Below are 21,720 nucleotides of genomic sequence, written 5' to 3' on the forward strand. Positions count from 1 at the left end.
TGTCTTTGCATGTGTCTAATTACTGAGTGATTACAGTGCAGATTTGTCTTCTTGTTCCCATTGTAAGCAAACAAAAAACCTTTTGGTGGAAACTGCCATGACATAATGATAGAAATCCTTATGTCAGGTTGCTGTGTAAATATGCTGGTATTTTTATTCATTTTCATCGACCTCTGGAAAAAATGTCCTACAAAGCCAGTTTTTCTCATTATAAGAGAGAAAATGTTCATTCAAAGTTGCTTGAATATTGTAAATGGAAGGCTAATATGACAGTACACAAAATTCTCCAAAAAATACAACGATTGCAACAAACAAAGCACCGGAGCCTACAAAGATTTCTTTTCTTTTCTTTCTTAAAGCAGCTATAATTGATATTTTTATAACAATAAGACATGAAATCACAATGTGAAAACACTTTGAAAGCATTGGCTACAGAGACTTATTACCTGAGTCAGCAGCTCCACTCAACTTTACAGCTAAAAGTGATAGTAGTTAGCAGCTAAAGAGCCAGACATTTCCCTCAGGAGTCGGTAGAGACCAAAAATAGAGCAAAAAGAGGAAATACTACACTTCAATTCATCGGGTGGACGCAGACACTACTCCACATGAATAATAGGTTTCTACATAACTGCTGAATGTGTAAATAAGCAACTGTTTGCTAACAACTTCAAGATATCCACTGAAAAGATGATTATATGTCAATTTGTTCACATCAGTTTTTGCAGGTTTAAGCAAACAGTTCCTCTGAAAACTTTGTTTTTTAGGTATTAATAATGTGCTGTTCATGTTTGTTTGCTTGTTGTCACCAGGACGACCAGACTCCATTGCACATCTCTAGCCGCCTCGGTAAACAAGACATAGTTCACCAGCTGCTGGCTAACGGAGCGTGCCCAGACGCCACCACCAACTCCGGATACACACCTTTACACTTGGCCGCCAGGGAGGGACACCGAGACATCGCTGCAGCACTGCTGGACCAAGGAGCGAGTCTGGGCATCACTACTAAGGTAAATATTAAACACACACACACGAGAAAATATGTGTTTGTGTTACATATAAACATAGAGTGAGCAAGCCAGGGGATTAGTGCTATTGCTCTGGAGTGGAAGAAGATCTTACTGAAGTGAAGGTGGTAATACCCAAGTAAGTTTAAACTTTTGGGTTGCTTGCTTGAATAGAATTATATGTAAAAAGTTGATTTTGTAAGCTTCTTGAAACATGTTGATCTGCCTCGAAAGCAGGTTGAAGTATTGATTATAAAGTGGCACATAACTTTTTTTATTTTTCGGAAAGAATGTGTGATATTTTAGAAGCTTTTCATTAGAAATAATCTGCAAAATATGCAAAGTAACTAGTAACTGTAATTAGAAAAATGTAAAGGAGTAAAAAGTACAGTATTTACACATTTGACATATGCATACACACATACTGGCCCCAAAATATCGTGCAACCTAATTAAGGAATTTCAGTGAGGAGGAGGTGTTTGTATTGTTCCACCTCGAGTAGGAACAGTTTGGAAAAATCTTAATTTATTGTGTATGCTGAATAAACGTATTTTCAAAGGGATTGGGAAACACCAGTTACAGTTGACTGTCTGCCGATGGAAGAGTGAGGTCATAATAATAATGTTTGGTCTGGAGTCTGAAAACACTGTTGGTGGAGGAGTTATTTGTCCAGCTTTGGATCATTTTGTATTGTGAATTACTCATCTGAAAACATCAGTTTAAACTGCAGTGAAGCATTTCATGGCCACAGATTTCGACCCTTTGAGATGATGTTGACGATGGTGAAACAAAGGAAGAAACAGGCCCCACTTGTTTCTTTATATCGGATCTCGTGAGGTAGTTTTTAAGGTGCTACCAGCCATGAACAAAAGTTCATTAAATTCAGTCAGTTGTGTGAACTGTTGCTAATGATTGATGATAATAATGCTTATGTACTATGATTGGATTTTTCCTGACCCATCTGTCACGATCATAACAATCATTTCCAAATGGTAATAAAGTTCTATTATTCACACAAGCATCTGTGATAGTGTTTTGGTTAAATCTTTTCCTGCAAGCAGGTTTCCTACCCTGATTGTGTGCGATATGATTTTTACTGTAGAAATTCACGAGCCTTGAACAAGGAGGACAGTCTGTGTTCTGTCAGGTCCCAGTGCAACACTGTTAGTCACTTTTCTGTTTGCGTGCATTCACAGACGTGCACATACAACACACACACAGCAGAGTCTTTCTGCTCAGAATTCATTTTGAACCGCAGTCACGGATCTTTGTTGCCTCATAGCTGAAGAATCTGATGTAACGCACACAACACACATCCTACCTCCACACCCTGGGCCCATACTGTGTTTCATCTTTTTTTTTTAAGTAATCAGTTCTCCATGTTGTCATGACATAACGCTGCAAATGACTCAGTCTGAAGTGATCAAACACATATGGTTCTGTGGGAGCAGCCACGTATAGAAAACAAGTCATGGGAGAAGTGTGTTTAACAGAGACAGAGCAACTCAGATTAGATTTTGTATTAAATTTGGTTTAATGTTCTTTTTCTGTTGCGTGTCTCTGCAGAAGGGCTTCACTCCTTTGCACGTTGCAGCAAAATACGGGAAGATTGAGGTCGCCAACCTGCTGCTGCAGAAAAGTGCTCAGGCTGACGCTGCTGGGAAGGTAATGCAGGTTTAGCCAATGATGTGTGCCTGAGAGAGAATGATTGTTTATGAGCGACAAAAGGAGAGTGTGTGTGTGAGCTCCCACATAAAGAACAGGATATATGCAAGTCACACACGTGCACAGGATCACTTTGTTTTGTTCAGCCAAAGCTTTCACAGTATTCTCTGCTCATACTGCACTCTGCTGTATGTGTATCACCATCTAACAATGCTCATGTGCGTTTGTGTGTGTGTTCAGAGTGGACTAACTCCACTGCATGTGGCAGCACACTATGATAACCAGAAGGTGGCGCTGCTCCTGCTCAACCAGGGAGCCTCGCCGCATGCTGCTGCAAAGGTAAGAGTCAGTCAAAGTGTGTGTGCGTGCGTGTGCGTGCGTTTGTGTGTGCGTGTGTGTGTGTGTGTGTGTGTGTGTGTGTGTGTGTGTGTGCGTGTGTGCGTGTGTGCGTGTGTGTGCGTGTTTGCTGAAGGAGGTAAAATCAAATGTTCCTTAATGCATTAATGCACCAAAACCTCTCTCTCCCTCTTTGGCTCGGGGTGAAAGCAGGCTGACCTAGTTTCAGTCACCCACCATGCAATTACCCTGTGTTCTATACTGGAGCGATGCTTTGTGATTGGCTGGTTTTAACAGCATCTATCCTGAGAAAGCTGCCACTTAAACCATGAAAGCTCCACTAACTTCTTTCTTTCTGACAAAACATTTTCATCAAGTGTTTTTTAATCAAATACCTGGATATAAGACAAAGTTGGCTGCATCCACCAGAATAGCATTAAAATGTAAACAAAAAGAGAAGTGGGCTGGAAGATGTCATTGAAATTAATTAGAATCTTAAAAAGAATAATTTTCTGATATAAATATATATCATAATACTGCAACTTAATGCAAAATAACAAATTAACTTTGTTGAACAGTTGAGTATTAAATCAAAAAACAACTGTGCTTGTTTAAACAGAAAACTTGAACCATTTCTTTTTTAGTTGTTAATCATTATTTTCTTAAATTAATGTGAAGGAATATTAGGAATATTTTGGTGAAATTCACACACAGTTCAATTATTCACTTTCTTGTGAATGTTAGATGAGAAGATTGGTACCACTCTCATGTATGTACAGTAAATGTGAAGCTACAGCTAGCAACTGGTTATCTTAGCTTAGCATAAAGAACAAGATAGGGGCTTATCTGGGGCTTTTTACTTTTACTTTTGTTTTGTTTTGACCGGATTAAATAAACAAGATACAACATGGTGGATTTCGTTATCTTCAGACAGAGCCAGGCTAGCTGTTTCTCCCTGTTTCCAGTCTTTATGCTAAGCTAAGCTAACTGTAAATGGACCGACATAAGCGTGGTAGAAATCTTTTCAGCTAATTCAGCATATTTTTAATGAGTTTTGTTAAAGTTTTAATTGCAGTTTGCCTAAATGTAAACAGTTATAATAACAGGGCTGAAGTCTGAGCCCTCAGCTAACTCACTGACTCCATGGCAACATTGTACAGTACTCTCTGTTTAAATCCCTCTAAATTATGGGAGCATTAGTTCCAAGACTTAGAGCATTATTATCACCCAAAATAGAAGTGAGACAAAGAATAATAAGAGGAGCTACAAAATTCATGATTATAGCTTTTTTCTTGTGATACATGATCATATGATTACAGTACAATTCCCCTGATACATGATAATATTAAATTATCATCCATCCGCTAATGTGTTCTCTCAATACAATTCTTCATGACACTCAAAAGCCTGTATGCATCCTTTTTATAAATATACTTGCTGGAATTGCACATAGCACATGGTACCTTTATGAATTGGGAAAACACGCTTTAATTTTGTTAAAATTTAAACAAACTGAGAATTCAATCCAGAATATATTTTGTCTAATTGATTTCTGTTCTAGCTTGGCCGTGTGTTAAGGAAAAATAACACATGAACAAATAAACACACTCCTCTGATTCTCTGTACCCAGAACGGTTACACACCGCTCCACATTGCAGCCAAGAAGAATCAGATGGAGATAACCACCACATTACTGGAGTACGGCGCCTCCACAAACACAGTAACACGCCAGGGAATCACTCCTCTGCACCTCGCAGCGCAGGAGGGCAACGTGGACATAGTGACGCTGCTGCTGGCTCGAGACGCTCCTGTTAACATGGGCAATAAGGTACAAGGTCCTCGTGTTGAAAACTGCCACTGCTGCAGATGTTTGTCCCTGTGCAGGTTTTAGGGTCGCACAGGCAGATGTGGTACATACAGCATGAAAGTAATATTTGTGTGTGCACTATAGACTTGTGTTTAATGGCCAGGATCTTAATTTTACTTAAAGGTGACAGTGTTTTTATCCAAGACTCTGTTATTTTGCCAATTATTTATTTTTGGCTGTCAGTTTTTAATGTTTTCCATCACCATAATGAACAAACCACTCCATCTCAATTATGCTGTATTAAGCACCTTTCCATCCCTTTGTCTTTTTGTGTCTTTTTGAGTTTTAAACTGTCTCTCTGCCTCCGTCTTCATCCTCAGTCTGGTCTGACTCCACTCCACCTGGCTGCCCAGGAGGATAAAGTCAACGTTGCTGAGGTCTTAGTCAACCAGGGGGCTACTATAGACCCTGAGACCAAGGTAATGATACTAGTGTCTTCTTGAGGGCTAAAGGGATTATCTTTCAAGTCATTTATCAAGCAGAAACACCAAATATTCACTCATTCCAACTTCTCAGATGTGAGGATTTGCTCTTTTTTTCTGTTTTATATTGTTACAAATTTAATATCTTTGGTTTTCGGACTGTTAGTCGAACAAATGAGCAATCTGAAGAGTCCACCCGGTTGTCGGGTCAATCCCAACCCCCACACTTGTGGTATTTGCAAGTCGTGGAGTGCCTATTTTTGTGGCGTATTTCCGGTAACTGCCAGAGTCCCCAAGTGGCTGTTAAGACTGCCAGCTCGTTTATCAGAGCTCACAAGGACACACTCACATGCAAATATAAATCCAATACACAGCACAACTCAGCTCAGATGATTTATTGGAATGAATAAGTAGGATCAAGCATACAATATTTGAGAGCTGAGAGGAGTAATGCAATTAATATTTAAATTGAGTTATCTAGTAGCACGTACTGACAGTACATAAAAGAGACACAACATCATATCACTTTGAATGTTTTCTGTCTGATGAAATTTGTATGAATGCATCTTATTTGTCAAAACCTCTGATATAAAGGATGTGATGTTTAAATATTTATCTTGACAGTGTCAGATATGTGATATTGTTCTTATCAGTCCCAACAAAAAGAATCATTAATATTACACGATAACCATGGGGGCGCTGCTGTAACCATGTAGTGTTTTAACAATTATAATGTAAACCACTTCATGTTTGATGCTTACTGTTAGTCCTAAAACCAACCCGGTAAGCAGTGCATAACATGGTCATGTTATAAATCCAAGGAATTATTTGTAAGTTTTGCTATTGCTTCGTAGCCAAGGTTAGCATTAGCAGCGGTTTACTTATCAGTCTGGAAGATGCCTTTACTCGCCAAGAGCTGTCTCCAGCAGAGGAAAGCAACCCTCTTGTTTTGCTTCTGTTTTTATCACTTCTTTTCTTCTACTGAAGTTAGCATGCTAACCAGCTTGATAAGGTCAGCCAATCACTTTCTTATGTCCAGTCTGTCCTGAAGACGTAGCTGCTCAGACGGTGTATTATAACCTCTTTTACCTTTTAAACACAACAATAGCTGAAAGCTCTTGACAAGACTGGAAAGTAAAAAGCTCTTCATGCTAACGTTAGCTACGTAGCAATAGAAAAACTTACAAATAGCGCCTTTAAAAAGTAAAAAATTCATATAATAACATATAAATATGTGATGATGATGATGATGTGAGGCACCCATATGATCTTTCCCTTGCTTAACACATTTTATAATTTATTTTCTGCCTTTTCAGCTGGGATACACTCCTCTTCATGTGGCCTGTCACTATGGCAACGTGAAAATGGTCAACTTCCTGCTGAAAAATCAGGCAAAGGTCAACGCTAAGACCAAGGTAACTATTTCACGTGTGTGTATATATATATATGTGTGTTCATTTCCTTTTTTGCTGTATGGAGAAGAGATTTGAGCACCTGCATATTTTCAGTGGGTGCAGCATGAATGCATTTTGTTGTGTAACTGTGTTTTCAAACTCTAACCTTTGCCTCTCTGTACCTCCTCTGCAGAACGGTTACACTCCTCTCCATCAGGCTTCACAGCAGGGACACACACACATCATCAACCTGCTGCTACATCATGGAGCATCGCCCAACGAACTCACAGCTGTTAGTATACGCACACACACACACACACACACACACACACACACACACACACACACACACACAGACAGACATGTGCAAATACAGTGCTATATACAGTACACAACAGATGTATTAAGTCTGATTTGGCTCATGACCTTTGTTGCTTGCAATCTGTTCTCTTTCACTCCACATTGTGAATCACATTAAGCTCTAAATATTAGTCAAGTTTAATTTCCTGAAAGTGTTTGAAACAAATGACTCACCTTCATTACTTTTTATGTTTTCTGTCCAGAATGGGAATAGTGCTCTGTCCATTGCCAGGAGGCTCGGCTACATCTCTGTAGTTGACACACTCAAAGTGGTCACAGAAGAAACTCTGACCACTCAGGTGCGTATGTGTGTCTCTGCAAACCCCCGGGCTCATATACACATATAGGTCAGCGCTGACACTTGATTAACAGCTTGTCTCTGTTCAACAGACTGTGACAGAGAAGCACAAGATGAATGTCCCGGAGACCATGAACGAGGTGCTGGACATGTCCGACGATGAAGGTGAGGATTTGCTTAACAGCTTCATATTTACAGCTCATTCATGTCTAAATCTGTATCACTTTTAAATCAGTTCTCCACATATGACCTGAGCTCATTCACAAAACCCTGGAGAGAGACACAGAATCTATAAAATCCCAGGTTGAGTCACATTTGGCGTTTGATCTGATCCCAGTGCTCGCCTCCTCTGTGCCAATTTTTCCCTTTGTTGTCAAGGAAACAGTTATTTTGTTGTTGCTTCTGAGTAATTCAGGTAAAAAAAAAAAAGCCAGTATTTTTTTTTCCATCATCAACTTATTTCATTTTATTTCATCATTTTATTTCACTCACAGTCATGAGTATGATTTAAGCCTTTATTTCCAAAGCTATAACAAGGAGTTTAACAGTCATATAAAGGATATAAATTTGTACATTAATCACATTAGAATTTTCAATTCTTCCTTTGCCTATGGTTTTGTCATAGATGTGATTTTCCATATTCTTTGGTTTCTTTTTTTTCTCTAACCCTCTCCTCCATCCCAATCACGCAGTCCATAAAGCCAATGTCCCCGAAATGATCACAGAGGAGTATTTTTCTGATGTGGAAGAAGGTATTTTTCATTTTTCTTTCTTGTTTTGTTCTTTAAATCCTCTCTCCTTTTTTTTCCTTCACTTCTTTCTGCATGTCAAAATTTTGTTCTTAACATTCTCCATCTCTAATTTCTAACCTTATTTTAATGATATCAAGATGTATATGTATTTATTTCATTGAGAGCAGTAAAGTACCTCAGGAGCTTTTAAATTGCAGCCTTTTCTCTTCTATAGTTTTTTTGTGTATCACACATGTCCTGTGCTGTACATGTGCGATAAACCATGCTGTACTTGAGTACTTTCAGATGTTTCTCCCCCCTCTTTTGACTCTCTCATGCTGTGTTGTTGTAAAGCCTCCAGTATTTTCATGCATCAAAATGCAGGGATTATGCCTCTCTACTGGTTGCCATGCCAACTGTCTGCATATGGCGTTGTGTAGTGTGTAACAGATTTCTTTTCACACTGTGGAGACTAGAGTGTGCACACACTTGATCCTTTGTCTTCGGAGGCTTGTCGGTGACACTTCTATTGTAGTTTCACACATTCGGGCCAAAGCAAACATGGTGTCAGCTGCTGGAGTGTGTGTGTGTGCATGTGTGTGTGTGTGTGTTTGTGTGTGTGTGTTTTCTCCTGGTCTGGCTCGAAGGTGGCTGAATTTGAACTTTTTACTGATTGCTCCTGATGAGCTTCAGCCTGGGGAAGGGGAAAAACAAGGAATTGATATATTGAGATTTTTCAGTCAATAGTTTGTTTCATTTTCGCTTGGCTCATCGTGCCCTTCGGTGTTCCTGCTAAACAGTGTGCATTGATGGTAAAGAATGGTAGGCTTTCATTTTTAGGTTGTCACATGCTTCTTAGTGTCTGCAGTTGCCAGTTTTTATAGCTGCTAAATGTCAGCAGCCTGCAGAGCAACACAATTGAAACAGTTCACCTTCCCAGAGTGTTTACAGATGTGTGGACAGATATCTTGAGATAAGCAAGTGTGACATCTTTTCTAATGGTCAGAGACAACCTCTGCTGCTGTCATTTATATTTAACACAACATATGTATGCAATATAATGTAACACAGAGCTCTATATAGAATGGCCTGCCTGTTTAGGTGTCACAAAAAAAGAACAGACTGATATGCAATAGATGCGTGCAGAATAGAGCAACATAGTAGATTTACGGAATTGAGAATCAGCCGGACAACATTATAGATCATAAACATTAATGAAGAATATGATTTGGGAGGATATCAAGTAACTTCCAGGTACTGCCAACAAATAGGACCTGAGCAACATGACCTCCATGAAGACCTGGAAAAGAGAACAGAATTATACAAATATACAAGAGGTAAAACCAAACTCACCAAACGTATACATCTAGGAGAAGGAAACAAACAGACAGAGGGAGAGAGAGACAAGGAGGAGGTTGGGACTCCTGGAGGATGAAGATCCAGATCCAAAACATCTGTAGTGACGCATTGACATCCAGGAGAGGGACAGAGTTCCCAGGTCAGCCGGTAGTCCAGCACAAAGTGAAAATAGTGGACAGGGAAGAGAAAATACAGGGATAGAGAGAGAGGGAGAGAGAGAGAGAGAGAAAGAGGGAGGGAGGCAACACAGCCTGGACACTCGTGCTTCAGGGAATAAACAAGCACAACATGGACTATACTGTACGTACTAGGTTTAATGGTTTCATTTAGACTGAGACCAACCCACTGGCGAGAGAATCCTACTGCAAAGAGTAAGCTGCTAACTGAAAGTGAAGGCATAAAGATAAGTTTTAAGTTTGGATTTAAAGGACAGTCTGATGTCAGCAGAGGAAGGAGGCATGATAGGAAAAGCCCCTGCGGTCTGCTGACTTCTTTTTAACTCTGAGGACAGACATGAGCCCTGTATTCTGAGAGCCAACAGCACGGGATGGAGTGTAAGGTTTAAGGAGATCAGACAGGTATGAGGGGGCAAGCCCGTTTATGATTTTTTTTGTCATTAGAAGTATCTTAAATTCTGGTAATGTGGTCAAAGTTTCTGGATTTAGTTAAACATATAGCTGCAGCATTCTGAACCATTTGAAGACTTTTAGGTGTGAATTAAAAGACCAACTTATATATATATATTGTAGCTATGTTACATTGGTGAAGGGTGATCTTGCTAATGTCTTTAATGTGCTGATCAACAGAGAGAGCTGGATCAAACGTAACACCAAGGTTCTTGGCTGTCATACTTTGAGAAATCACACAGTTGTTGAGGTTTACTGTTACTTGTTTAAACCGGTGTCTAACACAAACCCTAACCCTGCTGGATCAATGACCAGCATCTCAGTTTTATCAGAATTTTTGAGCAGGATCTTTTGTGACATTCAGCTTTTCATGGCAGACATGTACATGGCCTCTAATATAATCATTTGGGAAGGGTCATCATCAGCTTTTACAGGTAGATACAGCTGAGTATCATCAGCGTAACAGTGGAAATCTATAACATGACTGCATTTAATTTGGGAGAGCCCTGGGGTACTCCATATTTCACATCAGAAATTATTGATGTAATATTATTGTAGAAACCACAATGTGTTGTTTCAGTTAACTAGAACTTAAACTGTGTTAGAGCCAGGTCAGAGACGCCAATTTGGTTTTCCAAAAAATCCAGACTGCAAAAATCATAAATAAATGGTTGAAGGTGTGTTTCTGCTTTGTTTAAACAGAAATGGATGTTGGAAATATCTGCATCAGCTATTCCTGTAAGTTTAAAAAACATGGTGATGTGAGTGCAACTAACTCTTATAACCAGTCTGAAGTGGCTCAGCTAAACTGATGGGACTAAATGCTGCGTGTGTGTGATTTTCTCGGCATTTTGTATATGTGTATTCATGTGCATGTTTGCCCTCTCTCTGAAGTTGTGTGCGAGTTGTTGTTTTTGTTGAACAGGTTTAGCAGAGTGTCCATCTTTAATTTCTGATCTAAAAATACAACACATGTCACACATACCAGCTGAGAAACAGCAATGATTAACATCTCCAATAACACACACAGTCCAGGATCTAAATCTGGACGGCCCACACACCCTGTGAAGCCTTCTTTAAGCTGGTGTGAGCTGCCCAAAGAATTTTTCTAGAGTTGTAAAGTTGATTGATATTTTGATATAAAATCTAAAACATACGACATTTTTTTAAAAACTTTTTTGATCTCTCTGATTCACTGTTTTGTTCTCATTAATGCCACTCCTTCTTTTAATTCACTCTCTGGCTTGCTCGCCCACCGCTGCTCTCTTTCTCTCTCGCTCTCTCTCTCCCTCCCTCTCTCCCTCTCTCTTGCTCTTGCTCATTGAGCTGAGGAGGAGGGGCCAACTTTGAATGGTGTGTTTACAAACAGCAACCAACCAATCCTGCATAGTGTATCTTTAGTGCTGTGCGTAATACCACCTAACAACCTGCACTGCTACAAAATACAGCTGCACAGGCAGAACTTTTATTTTGAAATGCATTTATGCGAACATTCAGTGTATATAAATCAGTGTAACAACTCAGCACTGCTACAAACACAACTAAACAGGCTGGCACTCAAAGAACCAGCCGACCAGCTGGTTTGATGCAGATGGCCGAATAACCAGTCATGGTTGTCCAAAAGAACCATGGTTTGTCTTGTATTCTGACCCAACATATGCCTCCTCCCTGGCATATGCTGGGCATGTGATCCAAGTATGGGCTGAGTATTTTTGCTATCTGGGGAGCCACCGTGCTGCTGTGTTGTAGGAGTCTTAGTTGGTTGTGGACTCTTGTCACCCGCCTTGTTCCTCCTCCTCAAACCGAAGAAGTGGCTGATTCTTTTGAAGACTGAGCACTTCTTTTTCTTCTGTGGGAGCTTCTCCTCGGAGACCGTCGGCTCTGGCTCCAGTTGTAGGGCTTGCGACAGTGTGAGAAGCTCCTCCTCCTCCTGCTCCTCCAGATCCTCTGTTGGTTGCGCAGTTTCTCTCTGCAGGGCCTGGTCGACCTCTTCCTCCGTCCTGAGCGGTGACATGCTCACAGTTGGTTGAAGTAAGGTCCTCCATTTTTGGTTTCAGCCCCTGGATCAGTTCCTCATCCTCTATCACTCCTGGTCCTCTCTCTCTCTTTTATCATGAGACTGTCTCTCTTCTTCCAGTTGTTGCTGAAAGGTAGCTTCTTGATGCCGAAACTGTACAGCCAGTTTCTGCTGGATCTGGAAGAGCAGATCTTTTGACAGAGTTTTGTATTTATTTTTCTTTGTTTCCAGCATTGTAGAGAGCTCACTCACTTTTTCGTCCTGAGAGGCAATGTGTTGCTCTTCTGCCATGAGCTCAGCCTTCAACATCTCAACCTGGGCGGTTACAGCCCTATTTTCTACATTATAGTTCCTCAGCTTCTCAACCAACTTTTTGGAGCTAAAGGCTGATACAACTTGTTGAAAGGCCATCTTTGTCACTCTCAGTGATGTTTGGTTTTGTGTCCTCAAAGATGTCTTCCTTTCTTTCTTCCTTTCCTCAAAGGCTTCTTATTGCTTTCTGATTGGAGTGCCACTTGTCCGAATGTCTGAAGTGAAATTTCTGTCTGAACACTGGCTGCTGTATATACAGTAAACACCTGCCATAGAATGTTACCATTGGTAACTTGCTGTTATTATGGTACGAATGCTGGAGGAATCTCTGTCTATCTTCTCCGTTTTGAATTTTCTCAGATATATATAGATATCTTCCAAAAAACTTTGCAGTCAACACACAGCACAAGTATGAAGTCGATCGGATGATCAGTTGTTGGGAAAATCGAAATACAGACAGATTCTTTCATTTACAGTTAGATACAGTGAAAAGGTTTCTCTGACCACATCAAGACATCGGAGTTATGAGAGATAGACTGTGATAGTGAATCATAGCGCCACAAAGTTATATTTTTCATTTATTTATTTACACATAAAAAAATATGATTGTTTAAAAAAAGATATGTACACAGGGAAATTAACATATATACAAACACTTTTACCTAAATACATTCATATGTACATTAATTAAAAAAGATAATTAAAAAAAAAAACCTACATATGCATATAAAGACAAATTAACAACTCCCATCAGCTGCATGTGCCACTCTCATGTTGTCTGGCCATAGACACATGGAAACAAGATGTAAACGCCAATGTGGTATCTACTTGTAGAGTATCAGCCAGTGTGCTCTGCATCATTTCATGCTGTATTCTGATTGGTTTGTACAGTAGCAGTGGTCAAAACTGTGAGATGTTGTACATAAATTTCTGACACTATAACCACCAAAGCTCTAAATCAGCTGTCGGTGGATAATGCCATCTAGAACCACCATTCTGGATGGATGACAAAAGATTTTACCACCTCTCTCTCACAGTCTTAAATTGCACAGTGTGTAATGGTCCTTACTCAGACAGACTGGAAACTTGCCCCAAAAGACCTAAAAAGACTTATTTGACCTATCAAGAATTGTTTAGACTAGTAAAGACAGGCTGCTTGACAGCAGTCTGTCAGCTGCAATACAAAGACAAGCAGGCACATACTGTTTCAGATGGAGTTGTTTTTTTTTTTTTTTTTTAAATCCTTATAAGATGGATGCAGAGTTATGAATTTCTATTATCACTGTCTGACATGTGCATTGACTCACAGAAGCAGCTGGAGGAGTGAGTGGAAAACACAGAGATCAAGAGGGAGGAGGATGAGGTTATTTGTATGCAAAGAATTTGTAGAATTTAGTAGATGGAGAGACAAACGAGCAGACAGACAGGTAGAGCAAGGAGAAAGGAAAAAGAGGAAAAGAAAGAGAAATACAGTCTATAAACAAAACCAGTGCACCAACCATGAAATATAAAGTTGCAAGATCAAGAAATAAAAGTTAGGAAGAGCAGTGAGGATACATACTGTTCTGTATGTAGGACTATAGACACTGCATAGGTAGAGTTTAGATGTTAGACAACTTGGTCTGAGTCACACACCCACTTACTATTTCTGTCCTGCAGTGAGATCTAGGTGTCTGTTCAGAAACTCTCACACACACACACACACACACACACACACACACACACACACACACACACACACACAGAGTGGATAATCCTAGAGCAGGGTGGGTAGGCGGGAGAAAGCTGATCTGTTTGTGTGAGCGCCGGGCTGTGAAAGAGAGATAGACGGTGCATGCAGGAGAGAGCGGCAGAGAGCTGAAGGGAGGTTACAAGTCAAAGAAAAGTTAGTTCAGGGTGAAATCCTGCAAACTGGACGGCCGGCTGAATGAAGTGCTTTAAAGCAGGAGGTGAGTCGCGGGTCTTGCCGCTCAGGAGGGGTTTGCTTTTTCGTTGGAGCTCAAATGAGCAGGGATCCCGGAGAATGGGCTGGAATGTCGCCAGATGGGGTCGGTAAAGTGTGTGTGTGAGAGAGAGAGAGAGAGAGAGAGAGAAAGTTTAAGGGGGGGAGGGTTGCTGTAGCAGCAGGGGGTGAGGGGACAGGGGAAGGGGGGGGGGGGTCTCCTCCTCTCCAGTGCTTTGTGATTGCTGGAATGCCTTCCTTTTCTTTCCCTTGGTTTCTCCGCCTGCATGCACTTGCTCCTCCTCTCCTCACTTCTCCCTCTCTCAACTCTGTGGTCACCGGTTCATCAGTAGGCTAGGATCTACAGTACACCAGAGGAGAATAACATGCTGCTAACTGTGTTCCTGCTAGGCCTCTAACGTATGTTTCAACTCTTTAAACACTTGTTTTATAGCTTGAGTGATTTGCTAGCTGAAATGACGCTGAGCTCTGCTGTGCTGACTGTTTTAATTCACCTTAACTGGAAATATTGTCCTTTGTCAGTGAAACCTGGTCAAAAGTAACATTAGCTAATAATTAGTATATTTAAAGCTTTTAATTACTGTTAAGTAACTAAACTAACCTGACATAAGTTATTGACAGCAGCATTATTTTTTGTTTGCAAGCTTTACTGGTTAGTGTTGACATGCCAGGGGGCTGAGACAAAAAGCTTTTAGTGACAGCAAGACTTTTGTTTGTGTGTGTTTGTTGGACCAACGCTGAACTGGAAAACAGCCTCTGGGCAGAGTCTGAATTGATCTGTCTGTCTAAAAGAGCTGCTCTGTAATGGTCCGTGTGGACGACAAAAACAAGAAAACGCTCACTGGAGCCATTCATAGAATTTCCCATTTTTACACAAATGGCGGTAAAGCTAGTCTGTCATCGCTAAATATTGAGGATCTCAGATGAAGCAGGATATGTGTACTGCGCAAGTGAAGCTGGACAGTAGTTATAGAGGGAGGGGAGAGTATTACTTGCTCATTCTCTGTACGCTTAGTTTCCTCAACAGCAAGTTTTGGACACATACCCTGGAAAGGCAACTTATTCTCTCTTTTTGTAAACTTTCTTCTGCCCTGTGTGTTTCAAACCTCCAGGTGACGATGCAATGACGGGGGACACGGACAAATATTTGGCCCCGCAGGACCTGCGGGAGCTGGGGGACGACTCGCTCCCTCAGGAGGGCTACATGGGCTTCAGTGTCGGTGCACGGTCACAAAGGTAAGACACACCACTGTATGTTACATCTCAGTCAACAGCCAATGTAATGATTATTTATATGTTTGTTAAATTGTACATGTAGCATGTTAATATTAATTGCTATGACATACATTACTCACTAAATGAGAAGACTCTCAGTGACCTCTGAGATGTCACAACAGCTTTTAAAAGAGTCAAATTTTGAACAAAAATCTAGTCGTCCTAAAGGCTCACAGGGTTGAAGCAAATTCAAGTACTATGGTGAATTTTGACATGCAAATTTGGGCTGATGAAGAGAAAGCTGTTGTAACTGTGTAGCACCATCAACTTTTTATTCATTTATTTACTGGATTGTTTAAAGGAGCTAGTAAGCTAGCTTGTAAGTTTTGCTATTGCTACATAGTGGACGTTAGTATTAACAGCTGTTAACTTACCAGTCTAGAAGAAATGCTGTGAGTTCAGCATCAAACTTCATTCCTTTACTCGCCAAGAGCTGTACCCAGCGATGGAAAACAACCTCTTGTTTTGCTTTTATTTCTATCACTTCTTTTTTTCTATTGAAGTTGGCATGCTAATAAGCTAGCTCCAGCCTCCTCGGCATGTCTTGTCACTTTCTGATACCGAGTCACTGTAGCATCCAATGTGCCCTGAAGCAGTAGCACTTCTCAAAGAGCGTATTACAACCTTTTTTATTGTAAACACAACAATGGCTGAAGCTCTTGGCAAGACTGGTAAGTAAACAGCTGTTAAAGCTAACGCTGGCTATTCAGCAATACCAAAACTTGGCTTGATTAGCATGCTGTAAATGCACCAGAGTTAGCCAAGAGGATATTTTTCATCTGTAGTCCCTGGACATATGTTACAAAGTCATCCTAAAAACAGAATATAAAAACATAAGATTAAAATCACACAGTTGATGAGCATGCAGAGCAATAATTAAAAAAAGTATTGAAATGGGGAATATCAATGTTAATAGAAATATGGACTAAATAGCTAATAGCTTAGCGACTGGGCTAACAAGCTTTAGTGAGAGTTGGCAAGCATGCTAGCTCAGAGATCTCTTTTTTTTTCCTGCTTTCGATGAGTTATGTGCAATCCCAATAACAAAATGCAGAAAAAATAGAAAGACGGCAAATGTGGCATACTATCACTAGCATGTTTTTAGCTGGATAGCAAGTCGTCCTTACGTCATCAAACTTCAACAAACCACACAAAATATTTAACAAAGTGTGTGGCCACTTAATGGTGTGACTCAACCTTAAAATACAGATAAATTAGTTGCAGGATTTCGCATAAAAATGGTGAATTGTGGTGTTTGTTTTTTTTTTAAATTGCAAGCATATGACATTACCACTGTAGTCGTCTTTGTTTTTGATTGGTATTACAGTTAATTTAGGAGATACACTGACTTATGGCATGTGGAAGAGTCTTTTTCAAAGCTCCAAGAAACACAGTGATTTCTTGATAATGTCATCCGGTGTGATTAATAGGGTGACAGGGTTACACTGTAAGCACATGAACTATTAGTCTGTAGCAGTACAAGAAGTCTTGTGAAAGCTCATGATCTGAAAACCATTTTCCCACACAAACAGTCACAAAGAGCTGTCAGGGCCCAAACAGCAGTTTTTTGCAGTTTGATATGAATTTTTTTCCCAAAACTTTCTGTTAAAGTCTCACTATCCAGATATTACCCAGAAGAAGTCTCCTGACCACACACACACACACACAAACACACATTTCCCCCTCACAAGTGGGAGGTCATAGTTCGCTCTCTGTCGCTGTTGAACTTTTTCTTCGCACGAAAATATTGACACTTGTGCAACACGCTGAAGAGGGAGGGGTTATTGAATATCTGAGGAGTGACACACATGGACACTGAGCCACAGGAAATTAGAAACATGTTCGATTGCATGGCCTTGAGCAGTGGGTTAGATCAACACACACTGTTTGAGTGAGAGGGGATGTGGGAATGTGTGTGTGGCGGGGCAGTTAAACCAAGTTTAGAATTGCTGTAACAAATTTCTGGTCCTCCGCAGAGATGGGTTTAAATTGCTTCCAGTTCAGTCAATTTAGGAAGCGAATGGATTTATAAAATATCAGAAACTGAACATCCCTTTTCAGGCTTTTATATCTAATTATTATTTTTGGCACAATTACTGAATTGAAAGAAAATAGTACTTACTATATGTCATGTTTGTTCTTTTTTTCTCAGTGATTATTTGCATTAGCATTTTCATTTTTAACATTACAAAATGCATGTGTAAATATCTCATTTTAAAGTTTCCCTTTAATTTGATGATACTATAGGTTTGTGTTACAGCCGTCAGTTGGAATTAATTCACTTCACTTCATTACTGAGAAGTCAGTTTGGTATGGGAAATGGCTCTAAAGACCACAATACCCATGAGCCTCAGCTTCAAAGAAGTCAGAAAGAGGTGTGTAGTAAAACAGAGCACAGGAGAGTAGAAACACGACTGCTGGATGTGTAAAGAGGCAATTGTTTGTCAATACTTTTGCCATAACAATGTAGATAATACAGATAATAAATGTCAGTTACCTAACATTATCTATGCAGAGAATGAACTTTTACATGTGGGATCGTGAACACCTGAAATAACTCCTCCCTCTTCACGTCTCTGTAATAAATCATTAAAATTGAGATAATTGAGTATTAATGTGAGTGAAAATTTGGAGTTTATAAGTTGTAAATTAGACATACGCTCCAAGTTTTAGTCAGAGAGCGAGCAGTGAGGATGCCAGGCAGGACGACAGGTGGTCAGTCAGTTGGTCAATCGGTCAGTCAGTCAGTCAGTCAGTCAGTCAGTCGGTCAGCATCTGCCATCACTCAACCTGCATCTCTGCTCTGGCTTTGCTCCTCACTGCATCTCTCTGTCCACTCCTCTGTTTGTTCATGATCTTTTATTCTCTCCTCATGTCCGTTCTTAATGTTAGTCCCAAAGTCAGGTAAGGCTGAAGGCATGAAGAGGCCTCCCTACACCTCCCCTGCCCCCACCCCACCCATCTCACACCTTTCCCTCCACCTACACCCTCCTACACACCCCCAGACCCCAGTCCCTATCAATATCATGACTTTGTGGTCCAATGTAATACATATTTACTGTGTATGTTTGACTACTAACTTAATGATTTTGAGCATTTTGGTTGTTTTTTTTGACACTGTTGTATGTTAACATCAGACACTGTGTTGTGTACTGTGGTTCACTTGTGTGATCTTTCTCCTGTTACTTGCTTTCAGTTGAAAAAAAGCTCAGCAGGGTTTTTCGCTCATAGAGAATACCCTGTTGTGTTTGCTTTTGTGTTTGACTGTGGTGACCGTATTATTTATGCCTGAGGTCTTTGTGTGTTTCACCACAAAGGTGGAGCTTTGCATCATTTTGGTTTCTGTGTGGAGTATTTCTTCATCGAGCTTCCAGGGACCTGAACTGATATATCCGGAGACAATAGGGATGCTATTGCCTTCATCAGTTTAGTGTCATATAGTTTATGACAAAGAATGGACAGTGCAAAATAATCAAATCTCTCTGTGCCTTGTGTCAAGCACTGTTACTCTTGAGAAGGATATATGCTTTTAGTACAAAAACGTACATTTTTTTACATGTTCAAAGAGTACAATTTAATCGTGGAAATATTTTATATTTGAAAAGAAACAACAAAAGGTTCATTGGACAGCAAGATAGCATTTTATGTTTTGCCAGCAAGCAATGTAAATTTGTCTTTGACTGAGCTCACGCTGTACACATAGAGTAACAACATACACACAAAGTTAAAAACAAAGAGACCAGAATAGTATGGCTGTAAAGGAAGTGGAAAAGCACAAATAAATGCATGTAGGGTACTGAGTCATTCACTGCTCGTTGCTCATGTTAATGCCAGATGGAATGAATGAGTAGTTGGCCACTATCCTTTTCTATTTTACAGTTTCTATGCAGATGTATGAAGCGGCCCCTAAACACAGAGCACGTACAAGACAGAAAGCACAAACATTAAGGGAAACAAATATGAAAACACATGCAACTAGAATCGCTACACCAGACGTCCTCCAGGACTCTAGGGGGAGCGATGAGCTCGATCAGCAGAGCAAGCAGACTTTTTCAGGGGAAAACAGATACGTCTGTTATCCAATCTGTAATATATGTAATGAAATTGAATGTAGACTGCGCTGCCTGTGTTGATTTTCATTCATATATATTTATTTTTTCTTGAAATATGGTTGTATATCTGTATATATTACAACCCCAAAGTCCACAGAAGCAGCACTGCTGTTATTAAACTGTCCAATAAAACCTGTATTTATTATCTTTTCAGCTTTTATCTTCAGACAAACTGGCAGCAACAAATATTACAGTATATTTCAACACCCAGACTAAATATGATCTTCCAAAAGGAATTACATCATATATCAGAACACTACAGGCAACAGAGCCAGAGCTAAATTTCCAAAGGGGTTACTGAGAAAGGACTGTTCTCCCCTGGTCGACCAGCCAGTCATGAAGCTGATAGGATAAAAAAAAAAATGATGTTGCAACCATGGCCATTCTGTGTGTGTGTGTGTGTGTGTGTGTGTGTGTGTGTGTGTGTGTTTTTACCATGTTGTTCCACATAGCACTTCCTCTACACCCAGACTAATTGGTTTTATTTGTGTAGAGCAAACAGCGTCGTCGTAATTGTGGATGATGTTGCAAGCAAACATTCATCACATGTCATTGCTGAGGAATGCTCTTTATTTGCCCCATAAAAGTCTTTCTCGAAAACCATCGCAGCAAACAGTCACTGGAAAAAATTCACTGGGACAGAAACTTCAGCTTTTATGAAGGATCTACAGTTTAATCTGGATTTATGGTCAAAAGATGCGTATGTGCAAATCATTTCATCATGACGACCAACACAAGCTTCCTGTCCCAGCACTGTGTCCATTGTCCATCATACAGTAATCTACTTAACTTTCATAAGCTACTCTGCCTCACTCAGGCTTTCAGGGCGTTCACATTGTGTGCTGGCTTGGTGTGAAGAGCCAAGTTGAAGAGGCTAAAAAGCTGTAATTGTCAGAACAGGTGTAGACAATGTAGTGACTGTTGTGACCAAACATGTTTTTTTCCACTACGTTCACAAGCCAAGAGGGATTATTTGGAAAATCAGACAGCACTGACTGCATTTGCATCTGGATTTCTGGAGTTTATCTGGTTACTTAAGATGTTTTTTGTTGCCTCAGACATATTAGTAGCCTTCACGCACCAATTTCTTTCTTGAATTCCCTCCTCAAGAAGGTTCTTTCTTGCCTTGTGGTTGTTGTTTGTTGTCACTGGTGGCATACAGTCAGGTTCCTGGAAGCTGCATGCATTTAATGTGTTTATGTTTGTTTTTTCTGTTCACTTTCATACCACCCCCCTCCCTCCCCCCTTACACCCACACCCCTCCCAACTCCTCCTCACTTCCCCTTCTCCATCATTGTGACTGTTGTCTTGGTAATCCGTGACTGCTACGGCAACCACACCAAGCCTGCGTTCCTTCAGTTCTGATAGGTCCAACACGCTGAACCGGAGCTCGTTCACTCGCGACAGCATGATGATAGAGGAGATGCTGGCCCCCAATAAGGAGATGGTACGTACACATGACTGGCTGTATAGGTGTTTAAAGGTTACATCTCTTTTTTTTGTCTATCTCTGTCTGCATTTCTCTCTCTCACTCTCTCAGTCGGTGAGTAATCCGCAGGTCATTAACTTCACAAGAGACACAGTTCTGTCTTCAAATGTGCCAAGCTGTGCTGGTGCTGTGCCAAAAGCCAGGCTATTCGCCAATCCTCTTACACCTGAGTTGGTGCTGACAATCCCGTTACATTTTACTGAAAGAGGAAAATGAGATTAGTGGTCAGTGCGGCTATCTAGGAGGGATTACTGTGATGGCCCACTTTCTTTAAGGATGCAGCAAAGTGGCACTTCGGGTAAAACGAAACTTATTGTAGAATACATGTCGAGTCTCCCATCAGTGGACTTGTGCATGAGTGAAAAACCTCACAAGCATTATTTTAGTATAAAAGGCAGGATTATATGTATGTGCTGTTTTTATATGCATCAAAATAAAAAGTAAATCTTTGGATGTACAGTATATATCAGTTCATGATTCAGCATGAAGG

General features: G+C 40.3%; 1 protein-coding gene across 46 annotated transcripts in view; it reads left to right on the top strand.

Moving 5' to 3' along the window:
* The window catches only part of LOC130162078 (ankyrin-3-like), a 166,872-nt gene that overhangs the window by 105,416 nt on the left and 39,736 nt on the right, over nucleotides 1-21,720 (top strand). For 22 of the 46 annotated variants that reach the window (XM_056365548.1, XM_056365545.1, XM_056365574.1 and 19 more), the window contains 13 exons: nucleotides 810-1,007; nucleotides 2,571-2,669; nucleotides 2,910-3,008; nucleotides 4,636-4,833; nucleotides 5,193-5,291; nucleotides 6,611-6,709; nucleotides 6,882-6,980; nucleotides 7,252-7,347; nucleotides 7,439-7,511; nucleotides 8,039-8,098; nucleotides 10,765-10,800; nucleotides 15,467-15,590; nucleotides 21,086-21,188. In XM_056365548.1, coding sequence (XP_056221523.1) covers nucleotides 810-1,007; nucleotides 2,571-2,669; nucleotides 2,910-3,008; nucleotides 4,636-4,833; nucleotides 5,193-5,291; nucleotides 6,611-6,709; nucleotides 6,882-6,980; nucleotides 7,252-7,347; nucleotides 7,439-7,511; nucleotides 8,039-8,098; nucleotides 10,765-10,800; nucleotides 15,467-15,590; nucleotides 21,086-21,188 — 1,383 coding nt within the window. Of the gene's footprint in view, nucleotides 1-809; nucleotides 1,008-2,570; nucleotides 2,670-2,909; nucleotides 3,009-4,635; nucleotides 4,834-5,192; nucleotides 5,292-6,610; nucleotides 6,710-6,881; nucleotides 6,981-7,251; nucleotides 7,348-7,438; nucleotides 7,512-8,038; nucleotides 8,099-9,128; nucleotides 10,015-10,764; nucleotides 10,801-12,789; nucleotides 14,341-14,600; nucleotides 14,754-15,466; nucleotides 15,591-18,521; nucleotides 18,534-21,085; nucleotides 21,189-21,720 lie in introns of those variants that run through there. The other 24 variants (XM_056365544.1, XM_056365546.1, XM_056365565.1 and 21 more) reach the window with 12 other exon arrangements.

This window comes from Seriola aureovittata, chromosome 21 (genome assembly GCF_021018895.1).
Source record: "Seriola aureovittata isolate HTS-2021-v1 ecotype China chromosome 21, ASM2101889v1, whole genome shotgun sequence".
NCBI lineage: Eukaryota > Metazoa > Chordata > Actinopteri > Carangiformes > Carangidae > Seriola > Seriola aureovittata.